The sequence below is a fragment of the Colias philodice genome, chromosome 2, assembly GCF_061535455.1.
Source record: "Colias philodice isolate Cphi_HAF_F1 chromosome 2, ilColPhil1 Martin Lab GWU primary, whole genome shotgun sequence".
Taxonomy (NCBI): domain Eukaryota; kingdom Metazoa; phylum Arthropoda; class Insecta; order Lepidoptera; family Pieridae; genus Colias; species Colias philodice.
In genome coordinates this window covers 9484864-9500610 of record NC_143087.1, presented here as the reverse complement: position 1 = coordinate 9500610, position 15747 = coordinate 9484864, and the positions used below count along the sequence as shown (strand labels likewise).

General features: G+C 35.0%; 1 protein-coding gene across 2 annotated transcripts in view; it reads right to left on the bottom strand.

Moving 5' to 3' along the window:
- The window catches only part of LOC149490700 (LIM domain transcription factor LMO4), a 141884-nt gene that overhangs the window by 23355 nt on the left and 102782 nt on the right, over positions 1–15747 (bottom strand). For both annotated transcript variants that reach the window (XM_089707897.1, XM_089707892.1), the window contains exons 3-4: positions 11912–12070; positions 10247–10418 (exon numbers count right to left, since the gene is read on the bottom strand). In XM_089707897.1, the coding sequence (XP_089564023.1) occupies positions 10289–10418; positions 11912–12070 (289 nt within the window). In that variant the 3' untranslated portion in view covers positions 10247–10288. The remainder of the gene's footprint in view (positions 1–10246; positions 10419–11911; positions 12071–15747) is intronic.

Sequence of the window (15747 nt, the reverse complement as noted above, 5' to 3'; positions counted from 1 at the left end):
CTTCGAGCATTTTAATGGGAAGCGTTGATCAAGATTTTATTAATGAGTATGTGCAAATTAAATGAGCATAACTTATGGATGTAATAGCGAATACTTCAAAGAGTCGTGAAGATTTTTTGCTTTCATTTAGGAGTAGAAAAAATCTCTGTATAAAATAAGTTACTTTATCGCTTTTGTTTTTGTAAGATTTGTGGTATTGATCGTGATAATAACCAGTGATTGTAATATCACTTACGGTAACAACATAAGCGCAAATTGTGAAAGTTTAATTATTATATTGTTATAAATTAATTCCCAACTGGCAACCCAAACCGAGGGGGTGGTTATAAAAATGAGCTGAACAGCGGATTTGACACACTTTCCGTTGGGCTCTCGGACGTAACGGTCGTTTTGGTTGTGCTTAGTTGTGTTAATAATTATTTGAGTCGATTATTATTTTATTGTTGAAAAGTAGACATATAAAGTCATTTTGTAAGGAATAAAACTTTTCTAGGTTAAATTTAAAATCGTTAAGATCAGAATTGGGATTGCCACGCGTTTTAGACCGTTTGCCATCTAAATTTAGTGCTTATTAGTTGTTGTTCAGTTCAGTTGTTCAGTGTTGAAAGAACATTATCTCAATTCTCAACCGTAGCGAAATAACATCCGTTGCGTCCTGTGAGCGGGAGTCATTAAGTACCTTGGGGCTATTGATTAGTCATGGTCAGGTTAGGCCGAGTCGGGGAAGCAAAGTTGTTAAGAAAATAACTAGTTGCTATGATAATAACAGGTGCTACGGGACAGTTCTCAACATGCTACGTGTTGAAGGAGGCAACAAGGGTTCCCAGTGGTACGATGTGCTGTGCGCTGGCAATGGCACGTGCGCTGTACATCCACTGCGCCGCTGCAGTTGCTGACAACGGGCTTCCGGGCTGCTTGCAACCAATCTACGGCGCCGGGATGCCTGCGTGAACGAGGAACGACGGTAGCCACTCACCGCTGCTGTCGAAGACTTTGTGTTTGTGGTGCTATTGTTTATAGACCACTTAGAGAACATACGAGGGTATGGGTCTCTGTTTTGAAAGTTTGTGGTGCTATTGTTTATAGACCACTAGAGGACATACATGGGTATGGGTCTCTGTTTTGAAAGTTTGTGGTGCTATTGTTTATAGACCACTAGAGGACATACATGGGTATGGGTCTCTGTTTTGAAAGTTTGTGGTGCTATTGTTTATAGACCACTAGAGGACATACATGGGTATGGGTCTCTGTTTTGAAAGTTTGTGGTGCTATTGTTTATAGACCACTAGAGGACATACATGGGTATGGGTCTCTGTTTTGAAAGTTTGTGGTGCTATTGTTTATAGACCACTAGAGAACGTACAAAAGGTATGGGTCTCTCTGTTTTGAAAGTTTGTGGTGCTAATGTGTTTAGGCCACTTAGAGAACATGCAAAATGTATGGGTCTCTGTTTTTTTACAGGTTGTCGCTTATGAGAGCACTTGGAGCCACTGTCGTTACGACGGTGTATTACATTTTGAGTTTTATCTATATTCGTGTTAAGTCTGAAGGTATCTAATTCTGTAATAAGTATTTGCTTTTTAATACACCTTGTCTATGGCCGCTTGAGTGCACGCTTGCGTCCATGGCACTGGTAATGGTAAAATAGAGATGAAGGTCATTATTCGTTCCCCTGCATAAGATATACGCTTCAGACTATAACGCGAAACTAGGTTGATTGCTAACAAGTTTCCTTTATGTTCCTGAGACAGCGCTAAAGCGATGTTGAGTAGATTTCAAGGGATGAAGCAAGCAGGTTGGATGGATCTGATGTTACTTGCTAGTGGTAGAAGTCATGCTGCGGTCGAGGACGACGCACTGTCAGGAACGGCCGTGTTATAAATTAATTCCCAACTGGCAACCCAAACCGAGGGGGTGGTTATAAAAATGAGCTGAACAGCGGATTTGACACACTTTCCGTTGGGCTCTCGGACGTAACGGTCGTTTTGGTTGTGCTTAGTTGTGTTAATAATTATTTGAGTCGATTATTATTTTATTGTTGAAAAGTAGACATATAAAGTCATTTTGTAAGGAATAAAACTTTTCTAGGTTAAATTTAAAATCGTTAAGAATATAATTTTAATGGATTTAATATGAGTGTTAACGATGTGAAATTAATGTAAACACGACCGTTGGGGCCGGAGACCGCATAGAGGCGGCTGGTACGTTAATTAATTAATAAATAAGCCCCGTGAATAATGGCCCTTGTGACAGGCGAAACTTTGTACTTATTATAGATTTTTAATTATTTCTTGTTCCAGTTAGAAATTTTTATATTTATGTAGTAGTCTTTTTTATACACATTTCTATGTTACAACTACAAGCACATTATTAAAAGATTAAAAAGCTCATACATATATCGATCTATTTTTACACAACTTTATTAATATTACTACTCCTCTATAAACTCCATAAACCGATAAAATATTCACCAAAACCTCAATAGTAATGAATATTCACTCAACGTAATAAAAAGAACGCTTTGATAGTATTTACAATTAATTTTATTAACACGAAATGTATTACTTAACTTTCCATTCGGATGTTTGCCCTTCGCAGAGCTTTAATACATTCCACCTATCTACACAGACCCCAGCAGATAACGTTTTCAGAAAAATTAAAGAAAGTAATCAGCGGAATTACGTCGGCTACTAAAATATGTATTCGTCATAAAAGTATGAGCCGACTTCTGAATAAATATTCATTATGACGGTTCGCGTAACGTTTTAGTGGAATTAAATGCTATTATCAGATACGATGCGATGCTCTCCGCCGAATCAATCAAGTACATTTGTTGTTTCGAGACGCATCAATATGTATTCATGATTAATAGCTTTTACATTAACTCCTGATTGTTATCGATCGCTTTCTTTTTCGTATATGCATTAGGGATTCTTGCTCATCTTATATGTACCTAGTTATGGCATTCCGTTGATGACCCCTGCAATTCAAATGCACATTTTTTGTTATATTTAAAATATAGCGTATAACGCGACACAAAAGTAAATAAAACAAAAGCTTAACATCCACAAATACGACTCGGCTCTTTAAAAAATCTGTAGGTTTTTATTTCTTTGTAACTTACGATAAAAGGCCTCATTGTATGCGAGTTAACCACGCTTAAAAACTTGAGTTATTACTTTTTAAAATCAATGATATATAGTTGTGGCCGATTCAATTGAAAAGCCGGTATTTATGGCGTATAAGAAAAGCATTTAGCAAAAACCGGTGTAATTTGTCGAAGACGTCGCTCAATATGTATGAGTTGTAAACAGTAGTAGGGGCCTTCATCCGACTGAAAGCTTTCATTCGACACTAATTAATTACTCAACTCGGTTTCAATTAAATTAACCCGAGAACGGGCATCGACACGCAATGAATCGATTGCGGGCTACGATTGAGATCGTTAATGTCGATCAATTTTCCTTGTTAGCGATCGATAAAGTTATTAGGCTCGCAATGCTATATTGCTATTCATAGAAATACCGATTTTTATTCTTTGAAAGCTTGCAATTAAAATCTCGAACTAACTACTTGTAATTGCCACTTTGAAACAGGCATCGACTATATAACCACTTAATTAATTTATTAACCTTAACGATAATTAAAGCCGAGCAAAATAGCAAAGAGGTGCTTTAAATATGTAGCACTAAAATTAGATTGCCCCTCAAACTTTAACAGAGTTTTGGTCGATACCCAGTGGAGAGGGACGTTTTAATTACGGCGTTTAAGTAAAAGCGCCGCATCTAGCTAGGTGCATTACAGAGATTCAAACCACCAAAAGCCTCCCACTTAGCTAATGAAACATGTTCACGTATAGTGTTCGAGCGTCGTCGCAGAGAGGCCTTCCGAGCATTGTGAAGGGAACGCGATTCGGCGACTCGAGTCCGCAAATCCTCATTTACTTGCATTATTTTAATGGAGCCATTGTGGCCGGATGTCCTTTGTCGCGTGCAGCGGATCCGGCGCACCGGGCTGTGGGAAATGTGCCGGTGCATAGTGCATAAGTGCATCACTGGCCTGGTTCGGCCGGCCGGTTCCGATGTCGGCATAAAGCGCTCCAAATTTAGGGATTCAATGACTTCCTCGATCCGCGTATCAAAGAGTGAAATGTAGGTTTATTGTAGTCGTAATGACAGAATAGACGCGTCCGGAAACGTATCCATTAAATTAATTGAGTGGAGCGCAGTCGTTCGGGACCGCGGAGTCCGTGGAGGGATCTCGGTCTTCTAATGGCTCGGCTTCCCTAATAAGCTAAGAGGTTGTCTTACTCGTATAAAAATGCAATCGCCGGGCCTCCGCTCCGCTGGCGACGTCGTACAAACTTTTCAAATTTTCCACCAACGCTGCGGTATTAATTTTAAATTAGAGGCGGAGACGTAAATTGTGCCCACATGTGAACGATTGGCGATGATTAAAGTTCTTGAGTTTTTAACTTTTAATAATTACATTTTCTTTCAGTGATTTAATTTCATCTCAGGATATTTTTTTTCCTTTTCGGTATTTATTTTCTTCCTATTTCGTATTCCAGATATTAAATTTCGTTCTGTTTTGAAACTGGGTAACATAGATTCAGGAATATAATCTTGAAAATATTTACATTTTTCTAAGCAAGCTCGTACATTGTGAACTTTTATGGATCATATGACGTAATTATACCTAATTATAGCCCCACACAAACATAATCAATGCAATAAAAAGCAGTTCCTATTCGTTACTAAAACGTTCAATCAATTTTAATCATAGGCGATTGCTTTAAAAATACAATAATGAGTATAATGCGACCTTCCTGTCAGTGGATTGATTAATTTCTAAGCCAACCAGCATCGCAATAACTAAACCAGACACGGAGTGGAGCCCAATGAATAAATTAAACACTAATTTCTTGACATACTTTGTTTGAAGCGGATTACCTTGCCCGTAATGCAATTTATAAAGTTTCTGCTTGGACTTTAGGTTGTTTAGGTGGATGGTGGTGGAGGTATATTTAATAATTATTCGTTCATGATTTGTATCGCCATCTAGTTTAAAAGTATTGTTGGATAGGATTTTTTAATTACTACGAGTAATACGAATATAACGTTCGATTAGCGGTTATGGATTCTTATAAATTATATTATATTTATATTTATTTACATTAATTTATCAATTTTGATAAAACACCGTGTGTTAAACTACAAGCGTTATTCAAGCAAGAGAGAAATCAGGTAAAGTCACATTATATGAACATTCCTATTTCACAGATATTTTTTCGCCAGACATTCAACCTAACATTTAGAGAAGAAGAAAGATGTTAAAAATATAGAAATCTTATTTCAAAGGATGTTTAAATTAAATTGAAATACGCAAACATCCCCGTTTTCATTAAACTTACTAATTCTAAGAATAAATTGTTCACAGATCTCGGTAATGGATCAGCCACAGCAAACACTGATTCTGTTTACAACCGCATTTAACTGGAAACTGGTAATTAGTATGAAAATGATTAAGGCGAGAGTAGATCATTAGCGGCACGCAACGGTAGCGGGTTCGATGCCCGGCCCGATCTCACGAAGGGCGTCGGTTTCAACAAAAACTTTGTACCTACTTTTAATTAGTTTTCTTACGACATTTTATTTTCAATTTTTACTCGAAGACAAAACAGTAATAGCGCTCTTTTAGTAATTCAGATTTCGTGATGAATTATTTAAATTATTGTTCTGACATTAAAGACACGCCATCGCTAGAGGGTAACATTCAGTTTGAAATAACGACTGCAATTAGATGCAGTATAATCGCATTACGTTATAAAAAATAAACACATTATGCATTGTAATCATTATTTGCACGTTAATTGAATATAATGAAGAAGCTGCGCAAACAACAGATCGGATTTTATTCGTCTAAGCACCAATATTCGAAGCGAGTAAGAACTTTAATAATTAAAGCGAGTTAAACACGTAGTTAGGTACTTGAGCGCACTCACTTAGCCTTTGACTGAAGATCACCTGTCCAGCGCACAGATCAGAGGGACAGAGTTAGCCCCGAGCTATGCCCTTTGTGAAAAGATTCCCAAAGCGACTTTGATGTCGAGCCCAGCGGGTAATTTGGAAAAACGTTATTTAATTACCTTTCGACAAGTCCGAGTTATCGCGTTACAAAGCCGGAACGGTCAAGTCTTTGAGCATTCATTTTTACACCAGCCAAAGGTGCTGTCATGTCCAGCTGTTTGCCAATTAACTACGCGCTTTGACCACTACGTACAAAGTAATAGTTGGCTCCCGCTCATTACCGCGCACTCCCTTTATGGGGATATTAACATAACTAATTGCTTCTTGTTGATCATAACTTTTTCATGCTGAATTATTAGAAGAGCAATTAGACGGCAAAAACGGATGATGCATTTATCGCATTGTTTAAAATTGTCATAGTCAATTTCATTTCATTTTTTCGAGACCAAAACGGGCATATAATATCAAGCAATAATATCTTAAATCTTTAAATATCTTAGCAACATTCAAGTAAATTGAATGGACAATAGTTTTATTACTTACAAAATAAGTTACCAAAATAAGTTGAGAGTACTTAAACTTTGGAATTGGTTAACAGTGCATTTTGAGCGCCGTAAGCAAGCAGTGTGTGGTGGCGCCCGCGGCGGTTGGCCACTGGTCGCCTCCGAGATAATTAACTCTATGAACTATCCGAGAAGCACGCCAATTAGAAATTTGCTTCAGAGCCTTAATAAATATCATTAGTCAACTATACTAAAGAAATTCATCAGTTTTGATAATTCTATTTTTCTAGCTTCAGGGATCATGCCATCCAGAGTTTAAAGAGATGAAAAAAAGAACGCAAAGTTTTTGTGAAATTTCCGCCACTTCCATCTATTGAACAAATTTTTGAGAAAAAAAATAATTACCCAAAAATAAACATAAAAATGGTCATAATAATTTAAACAGCATATTTAAACATTCGAAATTCGTCTTATCGTAATCTTGCCTAGTTTTTGATGTATAAAATAAATATGATACGTTACACAATCAGCAAAAATAGTCATATGGACTATAAATCACCTAAAGTTAGTTTTATAGCGCATTAATTTAATTAATGGACAAGATTGCAAGAATTCAATATCACGCATCAGGTTATACGAAAATAAATCAATCAAATCTTTATATATTTGATATTGAGTGGGCAATTGTATATTTAGCGTTCCATAAATATATTTTTAAAAGGACAAACGATGTTCCTCAGTAATAAATTTGTTTAACTAGATATAATCCGATTATATTCAACACTAGCTGTGCCCCGCGAATTTACCCGCGTGGCTCCGCTCCTGTTGGTCTTAGCGTGATGATAAATAGGCTATAGCCTTCCTCGATAAATGGGCTATTTAACACCATAAGAATTTTTCAAATCGGACCAGTAGTTCCTGAGATTAGTGCGTTCAAACAAACTCTTCAGCTTTATAATATTAGTATAGATTAAATTCACACAAGATTAATAATTATGAAGTTTAAAATAAGCGATGGTATTCCAACTTTGTGGGATTCGCTCGAGTGAATAGCTCATATAAACAAAGCTAGACTTATCCGCTGTTCAATGAACAGGCTAATACCGTGTCTTCGCCACTTCTTTGTGGTTCATAATTTATAATTGAATTTGTACTTTGGTAATGAGCCTTTCTAACTGCATGTGCAAGGTGGAATAAAGGATTTCGCAATTTTAATTTTATATATTTAAATGTATACGTAATAATTTTTGTTATTTGTTCAAGATTAATAAAATTAAGTTTTACTTGCATTTAATGTAATTATTATAATTATTCTCATAGATTAAAATAAACATATAATATGTTATAAATTATTCGTTTATGTAAATTATTAATCATACACTAATTTTATACAGTTTTACTTACTTACAACATTTGTTTGTATAATTACGAAATTAAGGATATTTACGAAAATATATTAAGCAAAATGATTTTGAATATTACCACATTATCTTTAATATACTTACAACATAATAAATAATTTAATTTAATTTCAGAACATCCAATTTTTATAAAGTTCTGTTTATTCACACTTTTAAGTCCTCCAGAGATGACATGCATTTTGTTTTTGTTATGCAAATAAAATAGCTTACCAAGTGGCTGCGGTAAAAGCTTCTTTTCAACGACAATATGGAACCAGCGACGAAATATTAACTTTGGTGAACATATAACTTATATTTTTATATTAATACGCAGTGGGTGTTTTTGTATGTATGTTAGAGTTTATCGTGGAAGTGTTGCGTTGATACGGGTGGATTTGTTTTTGTATTACACTTCGTAAAGGAATCGTGATATGTATAGGATGAAGTAGTCAAGGGTAAGATGGTAAAATTTGTATTATCTGAGTAAGCTCCAAGCCAATGACAATTGGCAAGAGACCGCTCAGGACCGGGGAAGGTGGAGTTCTCGTCTCGGAGGCCAAGACCCACTTCGGGGTTTCAGCGCCACAGGAGTAAGTAAGTAAGTTTGTAAAAGTTACAAAAACTTAAAGATAAATTAATATTTCAAAATATATTAATTATAAAAAGATTATTAATGAATAACAATTAGTTAAAGTATACATGCGGACACGACATAAAACTGTCACAGATTCAAATGAATGCAATCTAACTCAGGTAACAGACGATCAATATTAATTATTTCTTAACGTAAACTTTGAGTCACGACTTAAGCGCTAATTAATTAAATAAAGGTCAGAGCGTGTTTCTACATTTCACGCGATCATTAGTTGAGATGTTTAAAAGGAAAAGGGTAACCTTAACGAGTGTTTATTTATAGATAATATAAGATGTACCGTGTTTTATTGTTTCTTAGCTTCGTATCGGCTTCCATTGTCATAAGAGGTGTTTCTATATTGAACAGCATGTTATTTTCAGATCGCGAATTTAATAAATTTATTAGTTGTAGGTATGTGTTGGCGTGCTAATAAAGCTTGACTTATTGCACTTAAAATAAATAAAAATGTAGATTTATTAGATTATTTTCTCTTAAGAAAGAGTTTGATTCAAGATAAGATCTTTTAATATTACTCCGTAATTAATAATTATTTTCAATACATAGATAAATATTAAATACGATGATCAAATTCAATACCCATAGTTTAGTCAACACAATTAATTAAAGAGGGTCCAAATTAACGGGCTACCATTCTGCATAACCAAGCTTTACAAACCGTGAATACAATTGATATAATTAATATAGAATATAGTATAATGTACGTTCAATCGTGGCCTATTTCAATTTATAGACGGGACGATAATTGTGTCGCAAATTGCCCATTTAGCAATGACAACCGAGTAGGTGTCAGCATTAAGAGTTCTAACAGACGAACGGCAAGTTGTGAACGGCAGAGGTTACTTCACCCGTCGCCACATCGACGGCAGCAGTCAATATGTCGACGGCTGCCGTCGACACGCAAAAACGGAACGGCGTCAAACGTCAAACGCTTGCAGTTTGCCGTCGACGTCAAACTGCAAGCGTCGCCACGTATTGACTGCTGCCGCCGATGCTTCGATGACTGCCGTCGACAGCTGGCGACGGCTGAAGTAGCCTCTGCCGTTCGCAACTTGCCGTTCGTCTGTAAGAACTCTAAGATATAACAAATAGAAATAAACCATGACTTATTATGAACCTCGTTTTCGAATAGAAAGTTGTGAAAGGTTTAAGATTTATAACAAAGGGAAGGCAGATAAGACGGAAAATATTAGAAGTGTATAATTTATTGATATAATAGCCTAAATAGCTGGTTGCGTAAACAGAATTCGATTATCGACTGTAATGGCTTGGTGGTAGATAGAAGTGATTTAAAACTTTATATCTTGACAAGGTGATTTTGCTGCAGTACCTAAGTTATAGATAATTTTGTCAAGTGATATCTTGGTGTCTCCAGGTGTTAGCTGAATCTGACGTTTGCATAATCAAAACAAAAATATGAAAGCCCTATACCTAGTCTATAGTACAAATTACAATACACAAAATAATTGAGTATACTATCAGAAAATATAGTATTTCTTTTAAAGATATGTATGTACCCACAAACATTCAAGCATCTTCTCAAAGTGTTTACAATGTTAAGTTTAAATACTAAAATTTGAATTTGAAAATTTATATCGTAAAAAATATCTTCTATACAAATATTTATAAATGTATGTAGTAAATAATGTACATAAAGCATACCTCTTCAAAGTCCCTGTGCGAGTGTTGCGCAGGCGCGGGCGCTCATTCCCGCGACCGCCGCGGGCGGCCCACCTTGCCCTTGCGCACGGGCGCGCCGGGCGCGGCGTTCGCGCTCTTCATTAGCTTCTGCCAGTCTTGCTCGCACACTAGGGACCCGGCTAGCATGTAGTACCTAGGTACAGGAAATATTATGTGGGTTTAACTATTGAAGCAAACTTTTTTTGGTGGCAGCACATGAGTAGAAAGACGGAACAGAGACTAAGCTTCAAACAACCGCGCGAATCGATTGCACTACTACAAGTACGCGGGGCATGTGTGTGTGACCGCAGGCCGCTTGTCGCGTACGCAGCGATTCTGGAAAAAACCGGTTTGCGCTTGCACAGGCTGAGGACAGTCTCAGGGTTGATACGACGCACGTTGTTTGTTTTATTAGTTGCAACTTGCAAGTTTGAATATTTTAATATAAAACGTAATATTTTATTGTTAAAAATGGTTGTTTATTGTACTGTGTGTATGAATAATACTAGAAAAACTAAAAATATATCATACTTCAACTATCCCAGGGAGTACAATAGGTGAGTAAATATTTTGATTATTACTTTTTCAAGTAAGTACCTACTTGCGTTTATTTTATTAGGTCCTTTTTTAATAAGAAGAGAATTGTACACGGTGTGTTTTTACCTTTCATTATTATTACAAGTTTAACATTTGTAAGTATGTATGTAATTGTGTGTAATTATAAAACTATTTAACAAATGTTTTGTTTAATTTGTCTTAACCTATTGTGACAACCCTACCAAAATAGGTAACAATTTTGCACGTTCTTAAGAAGCTTAGTCTCTGTTCCGTCTTTCTACTCATGTGGTGGCAGTCAGCAGACTAGGAAACTAGTCTGGCAATTGGAAGTTGTGTTTGTTATAGTCAGATATTTTTTTTAGCTAAGGATAGTTATGGTAGGAGATTAGGGTACCGGCTAGCATGTAGTAGTAGGGTAATGTTGAATTAGTTTTATGGCAAGATATTTTTTTTTCTTAGTTTAGTTTAGCAGACAGGTTAGGGAGTACCTGGGTAAATTGGATGTGATTAGCTATTGAAGCAAGCTTTTTCAATTACAGACTTGGTCGCATACTTAGGGAATACTTGATATAATACCCACTAGTAAATGTATATAAGTATTTAGTTTTCACGTGGTTAAATGAATGTATCTATATGAGATTTTCTAGTAGGAACATTATATGTAATTTATAAATGTATGAGTGAATTTGGTAGTATACAAATCTTAAAAATCCTACATCTTACATACATATTATATTTACCATGAACATGGAAGGAAATATGACTATGAAAAGTGAAAACCATTTTGTCATATATTTTTTGCTTTAAAAGCTTTAGCCGAATGGTATTGGCGTATCGATTTAATATTGTATTTAGGTACATTGTTCTGTGGGCAGTTGAAAAAAACGTTTTAAGTTAATATGTACTGTACAAGTCTATTGCTTTTTTTATAAAACATACAACTTTAATCTCGAAATATAATATGGAAAATTTCAAAATTGAAGTATCAAATGAATGTCAACCATTTCATTCCTTATTTTTATTTTATAATATGTATAGTACCTACTGTATACCTACGTCTACTTTATGAAATATATAGTTTCAACATACCTATCACCCTGCATAAGGTGTGACCCGCATTTGGAACACGCGAAGCACTTTATGTGGAAGACGTGTAGAGGCTGCTGCGGCGCGTTCGTCCGCATCACGAACTCGCTCGCGGGGATCGCCTGCCCGCACGCTGCGCACGCGCCGCCCGTACCGAACATTCTGGAACAAGGAACATTGTATTGACGTTACATGGTTTAAGGTACATTACAAGTTATGTAGTATTTAGTAATCTGTACTTATAGTAAAATGGAATTTTTGAATGTATAGGGAAATAAGCTTTGTTTATAGATATTTTGAAGCAACAAATTATGGGATGATTGTGCTTTTTATTTACGTACATTATTATACACGATAAACATGCTATAAATACTAATGAAAGTTATTTCTATTTATTTTTCAGAACGAAAATATATAGTTCAAAATTAAAGCTCATCCCTATACAATATTCAGTCCAGTACCAGTCAGGAAAGTATGTACAGTGTACTTAAATAAAATATTGTTTATTGCTAAGTAATTATTAATAAGTAAATACTATAAATAATGTAAAACAATTAGATTGATTTTAGTCTTGATATTGAGGTCTTTGACAAGTTTAAAACCTGTATGTAAATGCTATGAAAATTATTAAATCTCGTGTAATAATTTAGCCAATTTGTCTTTAAACGGTCCGTAATATAGGTCTGTATAGGTACGATTGTACATGACAAGGCTCATATAAATAATGGTCCCCAAAATGGCTTTTTGATTTGTACATTCCCAACCCTTATAACTCGAATGAGCTGGAATATAACTGGTCAAAGCCTTTACAGAAATATCGAAGGAAAGCTTTCAATTTATCGGTTCACTTGAGAATGCTAAATTTAATGTTAGTTTGATGTTAAGATAGCGGTAACGGGTAACAAGCGCACGATTATTGCCTCTAACTTTGATAAATGGCTAATAAAGCAATGTAATGACAGGGGTGATAAATCATACGGACGAGAACGTGTAGATAATACTGGCTTAAATAGCAACAGTTTGTATTGCGGACAAATTATTTTGTAACAAAAATTACGGCGAATCATAAATAATTGTTGCCAATGTTTGGCAACTGTAGTACTTAGTTCAAATCTAGACTAATGGAGTATATATTTAGTTAAAAGCTAGTAAAATTGTTATTTTATGAAAGAAGGGATTTTAAACGAAATAGCACCTTGACTTGTTAACATGCGTTTCCATGGTAACGCAATGGACTCAGAAACAATTTATTTCTCTCAACAAGTAATTATTACAATTAATTATTACCTATATGAATTCACTTCAAACTATACTTTTGGAAATCTAAAGACCTTTAATAATCTAAGTTATATTTGCGCGCCGAATTAAATTAAAATCACAATGGAAGAGAAACACTAGGTTAGTTTTAAGCATACTTTTTGCATAATGTTATGACGCTGGTAGAAAGAGATTGCAGGGTAATTTTGCTAACGAGGCTGTTTTGGACATCTTAAAATGGAACGGGTTATTAAATTGTTTTCCCTTCAAACAAATAATAATATTATCCAATTATCACTGTTTATACTTATTTGATAATTTGTAAAATAAATTAAACACTTAATTTCAAAACTATCGTCTACTAAATAAGTGATTTAAAGGAAAATTAATACATACTAATTAGTATTCATCAAAACGGTTATACAAAATCTACAAGAATTTTTAGGCTATCACAACTGTTGTTTCCCTATACACTATCGCGTTTAACCACTTGTCGAGTATTTAAACGCTATCCTTATTTAGTGCGGAAATAAATCACAATGACCATACACGGTTCGGTTTTAGTTCTATTATATTTCATGCGGACGTAAATGCCGCAACACGGGGTATAAATCTTATGCACACATTTCACGAAGGTAATATTCGAATTAGTATATTTTGGCGTATTTTTTAAATTTTATAACTTTAGTTTCTGGGTCTATTGTGGTTTTAATATGCTTGTTCTGGATACCTATATAAAATAATAAAAAATGTGTTCATTTTCCCGTTTTTATTGGGATTCTAAAAAAAAACGGTATGCTACGGTAGGTAGATAACAATTTATTTTATTAAAGTAAAGGTAAAGGTGTTAACAGATGTGAGATGCCACATGTAGGTATTTTAATGCTCATTCAATTTAATTGCTTTTGAATTAACGTTCGTCTTGAAACAAAAAACCGACAGCCGAAGTCAATTAAGAAGAAGTTAATTTGACTAGTGCAGTTTATTGAGCGGCCAACAAACACGGAACATGCATGAACAACACGGCAGGTTCGCATACAATGTGGACGATATTGCAACGTGTCAATTTACTCAAAGTAACCCTACGGCTGTGAGAACATCGCTGCAGCTGTTTCCCGTTTAATAGCCCTATTTAATACTTAATGAGTAATTATTGCAATGGCCATTAGCGGCGCGGACGTCCATATTATTTACAGCCGGACGGAATATTAATAAATTGAAACAATCCGCCCGAAAGCAATCAAAATTTAATTACCTGACTCTTCGTTCTGAAATTATTTGTGGCGAACATCGCCAATTTGAAAGTCTTAAAAGATAAATTCACTTCAATCACTCGCAGCAAATAGGATTTCGTTTCATTTACTCCGGTAAGAGCGTTTTCAATTAAGGAACGCCCGACAAACAGTAGGTATCGGTGTATGAAGGTAAAATTAATTAAACCGAGCCAAGACAAACATGTACGAATCTATTTGTGTTGGTCGCTCGCGGGAACTGATGCGATACATGATATAAATATGTCAATTTATAAAGTTATCGCATACGTGCTTGGCGCGTAATCGACTAACGGCTTTCTGCGACTTGAGCTGCCTTCTTCATTCACATTTCCAATATATAATGATGCCAATAATTCAGTTTGAATAAGACCTCACAGAAAACTTATTTTAAACTGTTTCAATTCAATTTAACATTTTGTAGTTTCATAAATTTGTACGATATTTCAAATTTTATGAGAAAAGTAATGTAATATCACACAACGAAGACAAACGACAATAAAGACCGTACGAAACTTTCTGCTGCTTATAATTCTAGAACTTAACATTTCATTAAATAACTTACGTATTATAGTACAAAGTAATATGAGGGACGTGTATGAATTTGTTTTATTTATTCGGCCGTAAATTCCGTAACTTTAATCAACTTTCTTACATTACGAAGGGCTCGGAGCAACTCGAAACTGATAAAAGGATTTAGTTGGAAACCTTTCGCATTCGTGATTTTATTTACGCACGACGCAAAATTACAATTTCTAATCGGGAATAACTTTAAGGTCTGATATCGATATTAATTAACGTGTGCGTGAATGAGGAAGTTTGTCTCTAGTCGAACTTTGCTCGCCCTCGTTACGTGTAAAATTGAATACGTTGTGAATCCTCATTAATTTAAGATGAAGACTGTATCTTGACATGTTATTTTATTCATTACGGGAACGTCTCAGAACGAGTGTTGTATACGTGTCGACTTCAGATTGTTGTAAGGAACATAATTTAAAAGCTCTCAGCGAGATCATTAGTGAGAGAAATAAGAACAGGTGAAAGGATTCTATATAATATCGCTCGAATCCTAAGTGTGAATAAATGAATTCTATTATAAATAAATAAGGTATTCACCATAATTGGTAACAGCATCGAACGAGACGGTAGTTAAATGTTTCAGTTATGAGTACGTAAAGTTATGTTTGAATTGCTAAAAAGGTATTGATAAACTGCATCGTGTTTTATTTGTCTTTCGTTGTTCAAATTTAATAGCTACTGAATAGTATATTTAATTGACAACATTCACAATGCATACCAATTAATTAAAAG